The following is a 20,170-nucleotide window of genomic DNA, read 5'->3' as shown; positions in this document are numbered from 1 at the left end:
CAAAATCAAACAAAAAGTTTGCGGATTTCATAATATTTTTTCGCTAAGGATGAGACTGCAAAGACAACCTATACCTCTTTTAATATGACAATTTCAAGGTGAAAATCAGTCCTGGGCCAAAATGATTGGTAATTAGGAAAGAACCAAATAAGAGTTGCAGGAAATTATTAAATTGCAAAAAAAACATTTATATAATCCGTACAGATGTCTCACATCCCTATATATTTGAATCGGTGATTAAACCAGTCGTTAGCTCAAGATGTGTCAACAAACAAAGCTTTGTGGGCGTGGCGTATCGAATGGAAAGGGCGGGCTAACTATATATAGGATCGGTAAATTCTCCATCTTTTTACGATCATTTAGTTTCTCTCAATGATGAGAAACGTGCTCCGCCCTACACTATAGATACGCAATCTCATACGCAAACCTTACAATCACGTACGCAGATTAACCATCAAGCTTTACCACAGAACAATAAGAGTTACGCAAATAAGCGTATCCTGCATCAAACTTAGAGCGTCACTTTTTGCGCTTCCCGCCATTTTAGTTTTAAAGATGGTGGTTTACAACTGACACCTGTTGTGCGATTTATACAACTTTTCTTGTTACACTTTTTATGCCCCCCCCCCCTCTCAACTCAGCCCTTATAAGGAGGTTTTTGTGACGCTGCTCCACCCCTCTTAAACTAACAAGTCTCTCTCTCTCTATCTTATCAAGTTTAAGAGCAAAACATAGTTTTCAGTGCTTTAAATTATTAAAGATTACAGTTGGAAACCTTCAAGTTGAATTTAAAATAAAAAGTTGGAATTCTGCTTTTCTCAAGTTCCAAGTTATATTAAGCAGGAGAATATATTATATAGAGCATGCATGAATAACGTCGGCTTCAGCAAGTTTCATATTGGCCTGAACTGCTGAAACTGCTGTAAACACGTTATGATAACTCACACGCTTAGAACGTTTATACAATTTAATAAAATAATCAAAACTAATTAAAACCATTATGTCCAATTACCCAATATGGATCGATGCTGGAATTGCATATACGTTCTGATTGTGGAGTTGTGAGGTCGAAAGTTATGAATTCTAAGTCTATTTCGGATTTCCCCTAGTCGTTCAGCTTAAGTTGTGAGAAGTGGATTTACCGTAAATCCCCAGAATTTGACTTAAACCCTTTAAATCAACAGTTTACGGTGTTCACCTGGAGTTAAGAAGATTTTGCTGCGTAAATCCCATTCAAAAGTTTTAACCTTTGGTCAACTAGGGTTCGGAGTTCATCAATCACTATTATTGACGCAAACATTGCGTATGAAAGGATGAATATATGAATGCTTCAATAGTTTTATGACCCCAAAGCTTTATTATCATTTTACTCAACCTGAGTTACAATATATGGGGGAGGGAACATTAACTAAAAAAATCCAGATTTCTTTTCTTAAAAAAAAGTTTCTTTCGAATCACACAACAGTTTTCTTCAGTATTTTTAGATTTGTACAGTTTAGATAAAACAAGACCTAAAATCTACACAACTACATATGTACACTGTACAGTACACTGTTGTATAAAATTCCATGTAAATTACGTTCCCTAATGTATAATTGAATTAGGTAATTGTAATAGAGAATTTAATAGGATATTAAATCTATGGGAGATGGTAGGATATTAAATCTATGGGAGAAGGGAGGATATTAAATCCATGGGAGAATTGAGCATGTTAAATTTATGGGAGAAGGGAGGATATTAAATCTATGGGAGAATTGAGCATATTAAATTTATGGGAGAAGGGAGGATATTAAATCTATGGGAGAAGGGAGGATATTAAATCTATGGGAGAATTGAGCATATTAAATTTATGGGAGAAGGGAGGATATTAAATCCATGGGAGAATTGAGCATATTAAATTTATGGGAGAAGGGAGGATATTAAATCCATGGGAGAATTGAGCATATTAAATTTATGGGAGAAGGGAGCATATTAAATTTATGGGAGAAGGGAGGATATTAAATCTATGGGAGAGGGGAGGATATTAAATCTATGGGAGAAGGGAGGATATTAAATCTATGGGAGAAGGAAGGGTATCAAATCTATGAGAGAAGGAAGGGTATTAAATCTATGGGAGAAGGGAGGATGAGGGATATTAAATTGAGATAAAAGAAAAGATAACTAGACAGAGAAAGGCGGGGTCTGTATATTGTAAGATGAGTCAATATCTAAATGGACCAGAGGTCGAATTTAAAGAATATGAGCCGCGGCTCAAATATCGTTGTTTCCACTAAAATACGTATTTAATATTACAAGATTTAAGTCGGCGCTCAATTAAACCGATTTTTAGCTGATTTGAGACGCGGCTCAAATTCATTAAATTCGGAGTTAGATAGCTGTAAAAATAACAAAATGTTAAGATATAGCGAGGCAGGATTAGGAAAATTCTAGAAAAAAGTTAGAAAATAATAAGACAAGGATTAGAAACTGATTATGAAAATGCTGGAAAGAAGGGTTAGGAAACTGTTGTAAAAATGGACTAGGAAAATAATAGAAAGAAGAGTAAACCGTAAAGCAACGCGAAGCGTTAGGAAAATGCTGGAAAGAGGGGTTAGGAAAATGCTAAGACGGATTAGAAAAGGCTAGAGAGGGTTAGGAAAATGCTAGAAAGACGAGTTAAGAAATGCTAGAAAGACGGGTTAAGAAAATGATGGAAAGAGAGGTTAGGAAATGCTAGAAAGACGGGTTAGGAAAATGATGGAAAGAGAGGTTAGGAAATGCTAGAAAGACGGGTTAGGAAAATGCTGGAAAGAGAGGTTGGGAAAATGCTAGAAAGATGGATTAGAAAATGCTGGAAAGATGGATTAGGAAATGCTGGAAAGACGGATTAGAAAATGCTAAAAGACGGGTTAGGAAAATGCTGGAAAGACGGATTAGAAAATGCTAGAAAGACGGATTATAAAATGCTAGAAAGACGGATTAGAAAATGCCAGAAAGACTGATAAGAAAATGCTAGAAAGACGGATTAGAACATGCTAGAAAGACGGATTAGAAAATTCTAGAAAGACGGATTAGAAAATGCTAGAAAGACATGGAGAAAATGCTAAAAAGAAGGATTAGAAAATGCTGGAAGACGGGTCAGGAAATTGCTAGAAAGACAGGGAGAAAATGCTAGAAAGACGGGTTAGGAAATGCTAGAAAGGCGAATTAAGAAGAAAGGTTAGGAAACTGCTAGTAATGTATAAATCTTGAATAATAACGATGCAACTGGTAAAGATGTTGTTCCAAATATTTTTAGAAAGATTATCGCGATTAATCAAAGATATTGAATTTCTATTTAAACCTAGTGAGCTATTCCTAAGTCAATTCACAAAAAAATTTGCTTGTTGGAGGTTTGCTTTATTTTTATTGTGAAGACGACATTTGGTAGAAATCTGCGAATAAAATTATAGAAACAGCAAAGGTAATGATGATTGATGATGATGAAATAATCGATTCTACGGTTCTACTATGGCTTTCATCGATAATTTTCTTTAAGAAATATGTTCCTGAACAGCAAATTAGTCTATAAAATATTTTTTTTGGCATGTTTTGTTTGGGTTGATAAATAATTTTAAAAAACATTTCTTCTGCTGACTGAAACTTATGAAATATTACAATATTATTTAAAAATTGTACACCGTAGAAATGTCTCATTGGTATCAAATGAATCCTTTACTTTTTCTTTACAATTTACTGCACTGTCAGCTCAACTACAATGTAATGCCGGTCTCTCCCTTTAAACCTTTGTCTGAGCAAATCTCAAGGCAGTAGCTTTTTATATGTAAGTATTAAAATGCAGTTTTGCAACACGTTAAAGTTAACTGCGGATTTATACAGCAAAGACTAAAAAGGAAAAAATTAATAGAATCAATATTTTACTGATTGTTACATTAACATTGTGAACTTATGAAAATTTCTTGAATGAAGGGTCACTTAAAAAATAAACATTTCCATTTAAACCTAGAAAAACTTTTTAAAAGTGAAAAATGTGTTATTTTTAGCATAATAATAAATAAATCCCCCCCCCCCCGGGTCGGAGGGACGAAAAAGATAAATATTTTACCTTGGTGATATGAAATCTAGTCCACGGGCTCCGTCTCCTTTAAAACATCTCTGGATATTTTCCATAAATTTTCTCCTGATCCAAACCAAATATAAAATACGAGACATACGAGTATCTCCAGATTCAAACCAAATATAAAATACGAAACATACGAGTATCTCCTGATTCAAACCAAATATACAAACATTTTCGCTTCGTAATTATTAAAAAATAAAAATTTTGAACCGCCAATTTTTCTGTTTTTATTGCAGACGCACTTTAGGACGTAATATAAAGACCAATTTTGAGGACGCACATTGAGGCCGCAGTAGGGGACTTGCATATAAAGCTAAGATATAAGATTAACACAGAAAATGCTCAACTAAATAACCATATTCTACAATCTACAGGTCACATACATTCAACCATTTTATTAACATATTATGAACCCTTGACGCATTGTAGACACACAATGCACTTTTCCTGCTGGGTTTACTCGTTATATCTCCTAAACCAAAGCTTTAGCAATTACAGGCCAAAGGGAACCATGCGGGGGCACAACGGTCAGGGGATTTGTGACCAAAGGGGACCATGCAAGGGCAAAACACTCAGGGGATTTGTGACCAAAAGGGACCATGCAGGGGCACAACGCTCAGGAGATATGTGACCAAAGGGAACCATGCAGGGGCACAACGCTCAGGGGATTTGTGACCAAAGGGAACCATGCAGGGGCACAACACTCAGGGGATTTGTGACCAAAGGGGACCATGCAGGGGCACAACACTCAGAGGATTTGTGACCAAAGGGAACCATGCAGGGGCACAACGCTCAGAGGATTTGTGACCAAAGGGAACCATGCAGGGGCACAACGCTCAGGAGATTTGTGACCAAAGGGAACCATGCAGGGGCACAACGCTCAGGGGATTTGTGACCAAAGGGGACCATGCAGGGGCACAACACTCATGGGATTTGTGACCAAAGGGGACCATGCAGGGGCACAACGCTCAGGGGATTTGTGCCCAAAGGGGACCATGCAGGGGCACAACGCTCAGGGGATTTGTGCCCAAGCGTCCCCTGACTTTGAACATAGTCATGAAAAATGAGTAATATTCCAGAATGGGGAGTGGGGGGATATTAGGAATTGATGATCTTAAAGCTTTTATTCCTTCGCTAGAGTCCGGAGTACTGAAGACAGCAAAGAGAACATCATCCTGGGCAGTTACCCCCAGCTCTGCAGCCAGATCAGACCCAGGCTGAAAATAGATAAATATGTAATAATATGTTACAATATAGATAATACTTTTAATTAATTTTAAATTAAATTAAGTTTTTAAATCTATAAAGCCTTGCAGTACTGCCATCATACCACATTATTAGAAAACGAAAAACACGAGACTTGGACCAAAAAACTCCATTTCTGAACACCACCTCTGAATAACTAAACTATACTCATGCTAAAAGTCTTGTATTGCACCTGTTTTTGGCAAACCCTGTCAATTATAAAATGCGATATCCAGAGAAAAGAGTATTAGTTTGTAAACTTTTATATTGTTTAATGTAATTTAGCTTTAGACAAATATAAATGATGAATATATGATAATAATACTTTTAATTAGTTTTAAATTATATTAAGTTTTTAAATGATATATAACATATCATCAAAACTAATTTTCATACTTTTTCTTTTTTCCCGTCTGAAATCCTAGAAATCTAACTTTATTTTTGACAAAATACTAGATTTCCAGGATTAATACTATTTTCAGTTTAAAAAGACTGTCGAGTGCAAATAGATTATCAATTAATAGAATCCAGTCCCACGACGTATCACATCAATTCAGTTCTAATGGATACCACGGTAAACTGCCAGGAGACCAACCTGAAAACAGCTCTGCTATGGCTGCTCTCCTTCCGTTGTTAATTAATAAATTAATAAATATGTAATTTTTATGCACAACCTGACATATTTTCAACGGAAAAATAAATTATTAGATTAGATTAGATATAGCTGAAGTGCCCGTGGGGAAGAAAATTATTTTTTTTTAAATTGAGAATTTTTTTTAGCCTATAACACCCCCCGGCCACCCAAGAGTGTCAACAAAAAATGTCAGCCTAATCGGTCCAGCCGTTTGGTCGGCTAACGGCAACATATATATATATATATATATACGAATGTCTTGTTTTATTATACAGATTTATTCACACTCAAAGATATACAATTTACATACGTAATGTAATTGTAAATTTTCACAATAAGTATGTAAAAATGGAGGACATTTCATATTTCTCCCTACTCCCCCTTAAATCCCCATGGGCAATAAGTTTCGCTATATTTCACACAGGAGTTACTAAAAATATCAGATAAATTAGAAATATTTTCGATTTTCTCTTTTTACATAATTTTTTAACAAACAACGACGGATCCAAATTGGAATAAAATTTCAAAATGAAACCAAAAAAAAATGTTAGAAAAAAAATAACTACTTCGCTAGGAAACCTACTCAACTTGAACTTTTCAAGCTGCAAGAAAAGAACATTCCCGTTGTTCTGCCGAGTTCCTCAATACAAATTTGAGGCAAATTGGGGTTCACGAGTTATGATCGGAAATCAAATATTGTATAATAAATAGAAATACCAAGAAATAGAGAGGAATAAAGGGGAAGACTACCCAAAAAAATATGTCAAAAGAGAAGTCGGAAATTCGTTTATGTACCACAAGATTAAAATCCTGTCGCTCTTTAATTTTTTTTTGGCAACCTTGACTTTCCATCTTTCTTAACCTAACCTGACCCGAAAAAGTATATGTTAAGAGTAGTGTGGGGGAGGTGTATGGATTAAGGGAGGAAGGGGTGGAAGAGGGGAGTGGGGGGTTGAATACTCGTGAATACTAAATTTCCTAGTTTACTGTATTTAAGAGAATTGAATATTAAATACTGAAAAGATTAGGACAAAGATTAAAGTTTGGATTAAAGAGTACAGCAGGGGGCGCCATCTTGGATTAAAGGAGAATGCATAGCATAGTACAGGGGGAATCTCAAGATTAAACTGGGTGGGGAATTTTTTATAAAAAGAAAATAGATTCATCAGAGATTGATGAGGCCAGGGAGGGGGAATTACCCCCCCCCCCCCTCTCCTTCCCTTTTAGCATGGGATCAATAACTGATTTACAAGCTTTCCAAATTGGTTCGTTTAAAAAATATATCAACAGTTAGAAATATTATAATTATAAATGTATTATTATGTAAATGCACTTTACTCTACATATTTGAATAAATAAAAAAAAGGTTCTTTCGATCCAAGTTTGAAAGATTTACGCCATTAGGTCGCAAATATAAAGGGACGATGAAATTTAAGTTTAATCAAACATTGAAATAAAAACTTTATTTTCTTCTAAATTAAGGAGTCTGACTCAACATATTCTGATCAATATTCAATATTCAAATTTGCAAGAATTCTCTCGGGATTTCCCCCAATATGTGTGATGAAGGTGTTAAGGTAGGTGCTATACGCAGCTACTGTTTCTTATTCTNTATTTAAGACTTCAAAACGAATATTTTCGATCAATACCCGCATTAATAATGATACAACTATATTGTAAAGATAATCCTAATTAATTTATGACCAAGCTATATGTATAAAATATAGAATGATTAAAAAGAATTAAAAATATTTTTTATTAATTTTACTTTTCTACTGCTAACATCATGTTCTTGGCATAATAATTTATTAATATAATATAAGATAATTTTGTTTTCATATTAATGACTAATTAAATTTGTTTTCTTTAAATGATGGATAAAAGATCTAAATGTGTACTAATATTGAATAAAAAAACGGAACGAATGGGGGGGGGGCATTTCCTTATTAAACAGAGGAAATTGTGATAAAAAAATATTCTTAATTTCGTATTCATTCCTTTTAAACAAAGTAAAATCTATATTCCCCTACTTTGTTATTGCAACTATGCTTTCCCCTTTAAACAAACATAAAAATTGATTTTTAAGTTCGATAGATTTTTTTATCAATTGTGTAACTTCAGAATACGAAGTTAAATGACGAGTTTAAAATCTAAAAAATCTACAATCAACTTTACACAGTGACTGATAACCTGCAAACAGAAAAATGTCGTCTTCCAACTTTTTCTAATTTAAGATGTTGTTTATCAATGAGTGTATGCCCGTGCCCTGAGCTCGAAACTTTTGAATGAGATATCGCTAATCTCCAACTCTTGATCTACATCCACTATTACATCTTTTAAAATTGAGAATTAAAGCTTAATTTTTTACCTCTGGATATTTTAACATAAGAAGACGATGATAAAAAAATCAATAGATTGAAGAAAATTCGCAAAGTTGTTAATAATTTTCTCCTTGGAAAACCTGTGCAATGAATAACATTAAATAAAATAAATGTTCAGTACGTGTTCAGTGCCTAAATGTTGTGCATGTGTTAAATACATGGTAAATTCTGCACGTGCAAAAAGAATCATAATATATTTTACCAGCAAATATATATAAATACATAAATGCACTTGTGTATGTTTAAATTGGGCAAAGTTTTAATGTTGCAGAAATTAATGCATTTCTCGTTATGCTAATTTTGCTTGTTTTGCAATTTGCGTTAAGGTCGATATTTTACGAAAACAAAATTTCGCAATTGTTAGATAATGCATGTTAGAAAATACATGTTAGAAAATACATGTTAGAAAATATATGTTAGAAAATATATGTTAGAAAATACATGTTAGAAAATACATGTTAGAAAATATATGTTAGATAATATACGTTAAATAATACAAGTTAGAAAATATATGTTAGATAATATATGTTAGAAAATACATGTTAGACAGTTCATGTTAGAAAATATATGTTAGAAAATATATGTTAGATAATACATGTTAGAAAATATAAGTTAGAAAATATATGTTAGAAAATACATGTTACAAAATATATATGTTAGAAAATACATGTTAGAAAATACATGTTAGAAAATATATGTTAGATAATATACGTTAAATAATACAAGTTAGAAAATATATGTTAGATAATATATGTTAGAAAATACATGTTAGACAGTTCATGTTAGAAAATATATGTTAGAAAATATATGTTAGATAATACATGTTAGAAAATATATGTTAGATAATACATGTTAGAAAATACATATTAGAAAATATATGTTAGATAATATATGTAAAATAATACATGTTAGAAAATACATGTTAGAAAATACATGTAAGAAAGTACATGTTAGAAAATACATGTTAGAAAATACATGTTAGAGAATACATGTTAGAAAATACATGTTAGAGAATACATGTTAGAAAATATATGATAATGTTAGATAATACATGTCAGAAAATACATGTTAGAAAATACAAGTTACAAAATACATGTTAGAAAATATATGTTAGAAAATATATGTTAGAAAATATATGTTAGATAATACATGTTAGAAAATACATGTTAGAAAATACATGCTAGATAATACATGCTAGATAATACATGTTAGATAATACATGTCAGATAATACACGTCAGAAAATATATGTTAGAAAATATATGTTAGAAAATACATATAAAATGCATTCTCATGTTTAATAACCAGTTCTTAAAAATTCAATATGGCCGAATTCTGAAGAAATCTGAAGTACATACTTCTTAAGAATTTTTTTTCTTTTTTTATTTCTTATAAAATTACAGTCGGCAAATTTATAATTTTAATTCATTCTTCTTAAAAAATTACAACAAGAAATTAAAAATGTATGAAATGTAATTTAAACTTTGGATTATGCATAATTAAAGGATTAGGACAAAGATTAAAGTTTGGATTAAAGAGTACAGCAGGGGGCGCCATCTTGGATTAAAGGAGAATGCATAGCATAGTACAGGGGGAATCTTTTATGACTTATATAGATAAATTTCAATCATTTTAACAATTTGAAGAAACATAAAAATAAATGTTAAGAGAATTCGCAACAAGTTGCAGGCATTGCATGCAGTGCTAAACTGTCTAATTTGTCAGTTATTTTTGATTATTTAACCACATTTATAGAAATGCATTTGATGTTTATAAATCTATGTACAGAGCGCATTCAGAATGTATGCTCATAACAGAAGAGTACACTGGATTTTTGACAAACAATGTACTGAATATTGGCGACGGATTTTTCAAGAATGAATAAAAAGTATTTATATTAAACGTCAAAATGAAAATGAAACAAGTTTTATTTTAAGATTTGTATATTTCAGCTCCTTTAAAATTTCGCAATTTAGAAAATTTTGTATAGTCTGGAAGAAAGTGAAATTTAAAATAAATTTTGAATTTTAAATTGAATTTTAAATTATATCATCGCCACTGACCCCCACCTTTGTTTTCACTATATGTATTTTTGTAAATATATGAAAATATATATCTAACAATATTTAGATTTTGTATATCAAGCATATATTATATATATATATAATGGAACTGTTAAATTTCACAGTTGAATAGAGAAACAGATATAAAAGCATATTCAATACATATATATTCAGGATACATCACATTAGAACAATAGGATAAAATAGGATAGAAAAGACAGGAATAGGATAGGCAGGGATAGGTTGGATAGGATAGAATAGGATGGGATAGAATAGGATGGTATAGAATATGATGGTATAGAATAGGATGGTATAGAATAGAATGGATAGAATATAAAATAATTAAAAGTAGAGTAGGATAGGATAGGATAGGTTAGGATAGGATTGAAAAAATGGGATAGAATATGATAGATCTTTGCAACCTAAAGATTTGAAGTAATCCCTTGAATTTTCACAAATTCACTTACTTCAAGTTTATATAAATATTAAGGGTTTCAAATTATCAGGTTGCAAAGATATCAAGACAAGAAAATTTTGGTTTAGGCAAGTTTTCGGTCCCCTCGTAAATTAAGATAAGTTTTCAATAACTTTGCATATATCTGGGCGTGTAAATTAAGATAAGTTTTCAGTAACTATGCATATATCTGGGTGCGTAAATTAAGATAAGTTTCAGTAACTATGCATTTATCTGGGCGTGTAAATTAAGATAAGTTTTCAGTAACTTTGCATATATCTGGGTGCGTAAATTAAGATAAGTTTTCAGTAACTATGCATACATCTGGTCGTGTAAATTAAGATAAGTTTCAGTAACTATGCACATATCTGGGTGCGTAAATTAAGATAAGTTTTCAGTAACTATGCATACATCTGGGTGCGTAAATAAAGATAAGTTTCAGTAACTATGCATATATCTGGGTGTTAAAATTAAGATTAGTTTCAGTAAATATGTATATATCTGGGTGCGTAAATTAAGATAAGTTTTCAGTAACTATGCATATATCTGGGTGCGTAAATTAAGATTAGTTTCAGTAACTATGCATATATCTGGGTGCGTAAATTAAGATAAGTTTCAGTAACTATGCATATATCTGGGTGCGTGAATTAAGATTAGTTTCAGTAACTATGCATATATCTAGGTGTGTAAATTAAGATTAGTTTCAGTAACTATGCATATATCTGGGTGTGTAAATTAAGATTAGTTTCAGTAACTATGCATATATCTGTGTGTGTAAATTAAGATAAGTTTTCAGTAACTATGCATATATCTGGGTGTGTAAATTAAGATTAGTTTCAGTAACTATGCATATATCTGGGTGCGTAAATTAAGATTAGTTTCAGTAACTATGCATATATCTGGGTGTGTAAATTTAATTAAGATAAGTTTTCAGTAACTATGCATATATCTGGGTGCGTAAATTAAGATAAGTTTCAGATTACAAATTTTAACGTTGGGCTGGTTTCAGCTCTGCGAGAATATAATGTAGTTATAACATTTGCAAACTAAGGGCATTTAGATAAAAATATTGCTTTTTTCAACAGCTAAAACCTGTAACTAAACACCCCCCCCCCTCTCCTCCGCCCCTTTGGAATGCAGACGGTAAAAATTTATTATAATGATCAAAATGGGGAACATTTATCGTTTATATTATGCACCGAGGATATCAAACTGTACTTCAAAGATAACGATGCTGCAATGGTGGTGGTGGTGGGGGGGGGGAAGGGTAATACAATCTTCTTCATTACCCCCACCCCCCTCCTACCCCTTCCATGCTTTAAACAAACCATTCCACTTCTCAGCCCCGCCACTCACCCAACCCAACCCCCCTTTTCATTGAATCAATTTGAATAAAAATTTCAGTATTTACAAATAAAACTTTTGTATTCTTGTTATTTCATTTGAACCTCAATGAAATAGGGGTACATGCATTTATTTTAAAAATAATTTGGATGAAATCGGCGTTTGAGCAGTTTTAAAATTATAATTTTGACAATTTCTTTCATCCGGATACATGGATATCATATTATTCTTTCATACAAAGATATTAAAGGAACCGTTGTGAATCGGACTTCCCACTCTAATAAAACACGGTCTACAGTCTTTTAAAGTTGTCCTTTACAGATGCAAACTTCGTCTTACCTTGCCGACAAAGGCTGCCTGGACGAGTGAATAGTCCGTTCCTGTCTCCGACATGCACTGCAGGGGGACCTCTGTATAGGAATAATAGTCCTGATCGTCATGACACACCCTCACAACCTTGCTGTGGTAGGGGGAGGGGGAGGTGTGGCGCATCTGTGTCGTGAGGAAGTAGGAGAACCCCTCGCTAGAGAACCCGTAGATGTAGTTGATGGGATACCGCTCCCGGGCCAGGGAGTTGACGAACATACGGGTCCCGGTAGTTACTGCAGTTTGTGCAATCTAACATAATAATATTCTTGAGAAATTAGTTTAAATTTCAAATGCAACATTACTGGTACAACTTTGTGACAAATTAGCTTATCTAGTTCTGGTTTTACGCTCAAGCAGTGGCGGTTACAAGATTTAAGAAGAGTTAAGATTTTAAATATGTAAGTTTCCAATTTTACGTGTAATTTACGTGTCATTTACGTGTAATTTACGTGTAATTTACTTGTAATTTACATGTAATTTGGGTGTAATTTACGTAATTTTGTTCACTCCATATTCATATTACGATCCTTTTTAGTAACTTCTATTGCTCTGTGTTCTGAAAAGCGTTGGAATTTTTTGAGATACAACTTTGGGAGCTTAACATAGACCAATAAAAAATTTAAAATTTATATATTACAGACAAAAATTACGAATAATAATAGGAATAGTCCATTAATAAAAGTTCTACCTGGAACAGAGAATTAGTGTCTAAAGATCTTGAGCTGACCGCTGGGACCTCGCTCCTATACGGTCCATTCCCAGTATACGTTACACCAACGTACATGACCTAAACAATATGACGTCACTGAGGGGTAAATTTTCCCAGGTTGACAGTGTACGTTCCACTATCGTACATGACATTATGACCAGATGGAATATTGTGAGGTTTATGCTGTGTATACTGCATTGTGTTTAAATACCCCCCCCAGGGGCGTACGAGGGCGGGCACACATAAAAAATTTACCAACACTTATAATATGGAAGTGTGTTTATGATCGAATAGTTTAGTTAAAAAAAGGTATAAATACTTCATCAAAAATGGGGTTTTAAGGGGGGGGGGCACAACATTTTTATTTGCGCACAATGTGCCCCCCTCCCCCTACATAAATGCTCTCGTACGTCCCCTCCCCCGAGTTGATGAGTGGACATTAACTTGCATATCCATGTTATGAATATTCAATATTCATAACTATGAAAATTATGAACATTACCACCCAACCCCCCTCCTACCCCAAAATTTAAAAAACGTGATTGACAAGGGGATGAAAACATATTGAAATATTATAATTAATTTTGTAATATGTATTTTGAATTATTCTAAAATGTTAAATATTTAGTTAAAAATGGCTTAAAATAGAATGCTAATTATTAATTTTAAACGATGCTTATTTTGTTACTTTGTAAAGACTGTTTTATTGAATCTTTTTGAATAAAATTATTAATCATAATAATACACATGATTGGTACCCCCCTCCCCCAGAACTATTATGTTTTATTGAATTGGTAGAAATAGGGTTAAAATATTGCAATGAAAGAAAACAAAGGAGACTGATCGAAACAATTAATAAAAAGGATATAAAAGAAATCTTATTGAAAAGAAATTTTTCAATTAAAAGACATAAAAAGGATCTAGTTCAAATGCACGTGTAAAGATTAAAATTCAACAAGCAATGTTAATTGTTCTAACACTGAACAAGAGAAAACATTGAAAAAAAAAACTCTTTACAGAGCTGTAGGTATAATTTTTAGTGACCCTCCTTTTATAGAGTGCCATATCCGATTCACAACTGTACCCTTTCGACTAATCAAGAATGAGTTCATTATTCTTAATTGTGACGTCTCTGCTGAAAATTAGACTTTTATCTTTTTCAGGCAAGAACATTTGAAGATATCTTCCACATTATTGATCAGATAAAGGTTTAATAGGTACTGCTGTGAATCGGACATGGAGGGTCACTTAATACAACATGAGAATCAAAAAAAGAAAATGTAATATACAAAACACACTTGACACAGTAAACACTCGACCAAATAATAAACATCCGAACAAATACTAAAACTATAAGAAAAAAGAGGGATACAATTCTACCAACCCCCGTAGCCTTTCTTCTTAATCTAATTTAATCCAATTTGGTCAGTTTCGCAATGTTGCAAATCCTAATCTTTGTAAAAAGTTTCCCTGGGTCCGGTCCAAATTTATTCGTGCCATGATCCGGATTCGCGTCAACAAAAAACAAATTAAATTTTCATACTCTCAACATTTTATATTATATCTATTTTTTCCTAACAACTGTATATATTCTTTTCTGGCTGGGCAGGCAGATATCAATCTTGTGTATTAGAAGAGAAATAATAGCTGCAGGGTATACAACTGCTGCAATGCAGGGGGAAGTATTGACAGTGGAGGGGGGGGGGGGTTCCTTATATTTTTAGTAGAGAGCATCAAGATTATACTGTAGAACTTATTTTATGTTTAAACGAATTTTTCCCACTTTCAAGTTTATTTCATTACAGCGATATCTATTTAGAAAATTTTTCTAATTTTGGAAAACAAAAACAAAATAAAAAAGCATCTTGAAAATATAATTCCCCCTCTGAGAGGTACTTTTAGAACGAGTTTTTTCCTTTATAAGACCCCGCGATACACAAGACACAAGAGAATAATGATAAGTTTTGTTTACAAAACACTTAAGTAAAGTTCGGATAAAAAACTAAAGTTCGGATAAAAAACTCCTCGGTGAAAAATAAAAATGGAGTTTAGGGGTAAATTAGAAATAAATATATACATTCTAGTTTCTTGAATGTCTGCAGCGGATGCATAAATATAAAATGCATGAATGCAAATATAAAGATAAATATCAAAAGTTTAACGTAAACAAGTAAACAAAACTTTGTTTACCTTTCTTAGCCCCCAGAAAAATATTGATAACTTAATCCCAAGATTCACAGCACAACAGTTTTAATTCCTTCTTTTCTAGAAGATAGGAAACCTGTTTTTATATTTCTCAGATTCTTCAAATATTTTTTATAGTTTGAATAAAACTCTAGATTATTAAATATTAGGGAATTCAAGGATCCAAATCATGGATCAGGAGTGAGGATTGAGGATCAGTGAATAGAAATAGAATTAAGATCAGGATCAGGGATCTGGATCAGGGTTAAGGGATTAGGATTAGGTCGAGAATTGGACTTAGGAATTAGAATGAAGATAAGGATTGAGATAAGGATTGAGATCTGGATTAAGATCTGGATTAAGATCAGGATTAAGATCAGGATTATAGATCAGGATTAAAAACAGGTTTAAGATTCGAATCAGGATTAGGGTTTATTATCAGGATTAAGGACCAGACTTATGTATTACTCAAGATATAAACCAGAATTTTCCCACGGAACTGGTTTTCTCTTGATTAATCTACTATAAAAGGGATAAATGAGGACGGTTGTTAGATTAAAAAGAAATTCTTATCTTGTGAGAGCCGTGGGAGGGAAGTGGGAAAATATTGGTTAAAAACGAGTTATCATTTCATAGCCTCAAAACTTAATGTTTTTAAGATTAGGGGTTTCATAAATAAAAATGTTTGCCAATCAATTCTTCATTTTCATCACTAAAATCTTCTAAATTTATCCCCCCCCCCCCCCCTCCCTCTAAATAAACACACATTTTGGTTAATCACTAACAGTCGAAAAAGAAAAGTGTATAATTGTAATTAAACTTTAAAATCTGTATCAAAACTTCGTAGAAAAATATAAATAAATTTAGAAACTAAAAAAACTGTATTCAAGAAAAAAAGTTTTTGTTTTTTAAGTTTTCTGGAGAGGCAAATATTTTTACACCCAAGAAAATTGAGATTATATTATATATATAGTATTTATATATTTGTTTGGTGAATGAAGTTTGTTGAGAAACAAAATAAAAACAAGAATTTTATAATATTAAAGAAAATTATGATTATTTTTAACAGTTCGGAACTAGAGGAACCTAACTGTACATTTAACAATAACTAGAGGAACCTAACCGAACCTTTAACAGGAACTAGAGGAACTTAACAGTACATTTAACCATAACTAGAGGAACCTAACTGTACATTTAACCATAACTAGAGGAACCTAACAGTACATTTAACCATAACTAGAGGAACCTAACTGTACATTTAACTATAACTAGAGGAACCTAAACAGGAACTAGAGGAACCTAACTGTACATTTAACCATATCTAAAGGAACCTAACCGAACCTTTAACAGGAACTTGAGGAACCTGACTGTACATTTAACCATAACTAAAGAACCTAACTGAAACTTAAACCGTAAATATAGGAACCTAACCGAACCTTAAACCGTAACTAAATTGGCTTAACCTAACCTTAAACTGGAACTAAAGAAACCTAAGGTCCTTAAACTGGAACTAGAGGAACCTAACCGAACCTTAAACGGGAACTAAAGAAACCTAACCCAACCTTAAACTGGAACTAAAGAAACCTAACCGAACCTTAAACCTGAACTAAAGGAACCTATCCAAACCTTAAACTGGAACTAAAGGAACCTATCCAAACCTTAAACTGGAACTAAAGAAACCTATCCAAACCTTAAACTGGAACTAAAGGAACCTATCCAAACCTTAAACTGGAACTAAAAAAACCTAACCGAACTTAAAACCTGAACTTGAGGACCCTAACTGTACCTTTAACCATAACTAAAAGAACCTAGCCGAACCTTTAACTATAACTAGAGGAACCCAGCCGAACCTTTAACCATAACTAGAGGAACCTAACCGAACCTTAACCCGGAACTAAAGGAACCTAACCAAACCTTAAATCGTAACTAAAGCCTAAAGAAACCTAACCGAACGTTGAACCGTAACTATAGGAACCTAACCGAACCTTAAACCGTAACTAAATTGGCTTAACCTAACCTTAAACTGGAACTAAAGAAACCTAAGGTTCTTAATCTGGAACTAGAGGAACCTAACCGAACCTTAAACGGGAACTTAAGGAACCTAACCGAACCTTAAACCGTAACTAAAGGAACCTATCCAAACTTTAAAATGGAACTAAAGAAACCTAACCGATCTTAAAACCTGAACTTGAGGAACCTAACTGTACCTTTAACCATAACTTAAAGAACCTAACTTAACCTTAAACCGGAACTAAAGGAACCTAACCGAACATTACACCAGATGTGCAGTAGACACGATCTAAACCCATATGGAGACTAAAGTGCAGTCAGCCTCAAAATAGATATTTCAAGAGAAAATCGAGAATTTAGTGGAAGACACAGATAGACATTAGACAAAAGACATGTCTTTTAAGTTAGACGGATTATGATTACTAGATTTAATTACAGTCTTTACATGCAAAAGTCTAAAATTTAATAAATAATAACAGTTCACTCTAAAAATATGTCCCGAGATTGGAACTTCTGTGCAAAGTATTGTTAATCTTAAAGATGTCCTCGATATCCAATGTAAACACTTTTCAGTTTGATAAAATGCTTGATCCTTAGATCATTTTTGAAACTACATGGCATGAACGCCTAAGGGTATCCATTATCCAATGTTTAGGATCCGGATCCGTTGGATTTGCAAGAGTTTGGCTTCCTGGATCCGGATCCAAGGCGCGAAATATCAACTAAAAACTTCAACAAACCACTGAACTGTTGAAAAAAGAGAGATACTAAAAATTTCCTGATCTCTGAATGGTTCATCAAGTTTTAACACAAAAAAAGCGAAAAAAAAAGAAGAAAAATAATTTCACAATTCTGCTTTGTTAAACAATTTCAGTAACTCTTAAAGAAATAGTCATGACCTGAATTCGGATTTGGATCCGGATCCATTGTTTTCCAGTATGGATCCGCATCAAAATTAAATGGATCCTAAGCACTGGCATATCTCAGAGGAATTATATAATTCCGAAGGTTTGTATAGTGTATTATATAGAGATCAATGCTTAATCCCAAGATTCACAGCACAACAGTTTTAATTCCTTAACATTTGAGATATTTCAGTTAAACCTTTTGAATAAAGACGACTTTTATTGTTTATGTACAAATCAAGCAGACATAGTTCAGGGGTGTATGTTTTCTTTTGAATCCACCCCCNCCCCCCCCCGGTTAAACCGTTGTTACCGCTGTCTCGTAGAATCCATTTTAATCCTGTTTAGGATATATTGTTCTATTTAGTTATAAAAATAACAAAAAACATGAGAAACAGGGAAATAAATTGAATTCATGAGAATTAATCACTTCTCATTTCGAATTTATTGAATAAAAAAAGCACACAGAAAACTGAACGATAGGAAAAGCATACACACACATAAAAACCTAACGACAAAATCATTACCCCCCAAAAAACCATCCCTGCGTTATGGTTGGGTTTGGTGGTCTCATGTCGATAAAATAATGTTATACCCCGGGTAAACAATAAGCATCCCAGTGTTATGGTTGGTTTGGGGGTCTCAGGTCGATAAAATATTATTATACCCCGGGAGAACAATAAACATACCTGTGTTATGGGTGGGTTTGGGGGTCTCAGGTCGATAAAATATTATTATAGCCCGGGTGAACAATAAATATACCTGTGTTATGGGTGGGTTTGGGGGTCTGAGGTCGATTAAATATTATTATACCCCGGGTAAACAATAAGCATCCCTGTGTTATGGTTGGGTTGGGGGTCTGAGGTCGATAAAATATTATTATAGCCCGGGTGAACAATAAATATACCTGTATAATGGGTGGGTTTGGGGGTCCGAAGTCGATAAAATATTATTATACCCCGGGTAAACAATAAGCATCCCTGTGTTATGGTTGGGTTGGGGGTCTGAGGTCGATAAAATATGATTATACCCCGGGTGAACAATAAACATACCTGTGTAATGGGTGGGTTTGGGGGTCCAGGGGCAATGAAGGCGACCGTACTCGCAGTAGCGTTGTTAGCCACAACAGGTTCCTTGATGTGTGCTTCAACTATACTGATGTTCCTTAGGGACCTTAGGGTACATATACCCTGGAATAGGGACCCACAATCTACCATCCTTAATTAAAAATAATGAATATATTGAGGAAAAATTAGAACTTTTAAAAAGAATTTTTTTTTTACAAATTTGGGTAAAAAACTAAATTATTTGACAAAAAAACTAAAATGATATACGAGCAAATCTAGGAGAAATGAGAGGAAACCACAATTAATATTAAGAAAAAATATTCAATAGTGACAATAATAGATAAAAAAGTTTATTGGATTCTACAGAAAAGAATATTTAAAAATTTTTCTCTAGTATTCTTTTCAGTGGCTGCAAGTAATCTATTCTCGAATAGGTTCATGATGGATTTTTCCAGACTTTGAGACAAAAATGGAGTTTTTGTGAAAACTGTCCAGAAATCAAGAAATAATTATTCTTACAAATACATTTTTTAGACATAACATTTTTTAAATAAATATGTTTTATGAAAAATGAAGATGAAGGAAAATTAAACCCCTACTAATTGGGTCATAATTCATACTTTTAATGGGAAGAAAGAAAGGAAAAGAGTGGTAAAAAGTGCGAGAAGACAAAAAGTGGAATAAAGGGGGAAGGGTGGAAGGGGGGG

The 20,170-nt window shown here is 33.0% G+C and overlaps 1 protein-coding gene across 1 annotated transcript in view; it reads right to left on the bottom strand.

Moving 5' to 3' along the window:
• Positions 1-20,170, bottom strand: part of LOC111710482 (plexin-A4) — an 82,781-nt gene that overhangs the window by 35,931 nt on the left and 26,680 nt on the right. Inside the window, exons 5-11 of the mRNA XM_023484585.1 lie at positions 19,449-19,614; positions 13,277-13,375; positions 12,559-12,837; positions 5,228-5,316; positions 4,502-4,573; positions 4,085-4,159; positions 1,580-1,584 (exon numbers count right to left, since the gene is read on the bottom strand). Coding sequence (XP_023340353.1) covers positions 1,580-1,584; positions 4,085-4,159; positions 4,502-4,573; positions 5,228-5,316; positions 12,559-12,837; positions 13,277-13,375; positions 19,449-19,614 — 785 coding nt within the window. The remainder of the gene's footprint in view (positions 1-1,579; positions 1,585-4,084; positions 4,160-4,501; positions 4,574-5,227; positions 5,317-12,558; positions 12,838-13,276; positions 13,376-19,448; positions 19,615-20,170) is intronic.

This window comes from Eurytemora carolleeae, unplaced genomic scaffold (genome assembly GCF_000591075.1).
Source record: "Eurytemora carolleeae unplaced genomic scaffold, Eaff_2.0 scaffold1015, whole genome shotgun sequence".
Classification (NCBI taxonomy): Eukaryota; Metazoa; Arthropoda; class Copepoda; order Calanoida; family Temoridae; genus Eurytemora; species Eurytemora carolleeae.
Note: the sequence above shows the minus strand (reverse complement) of the source record. Positions and strands in the feature narration are given on the sequence as shown.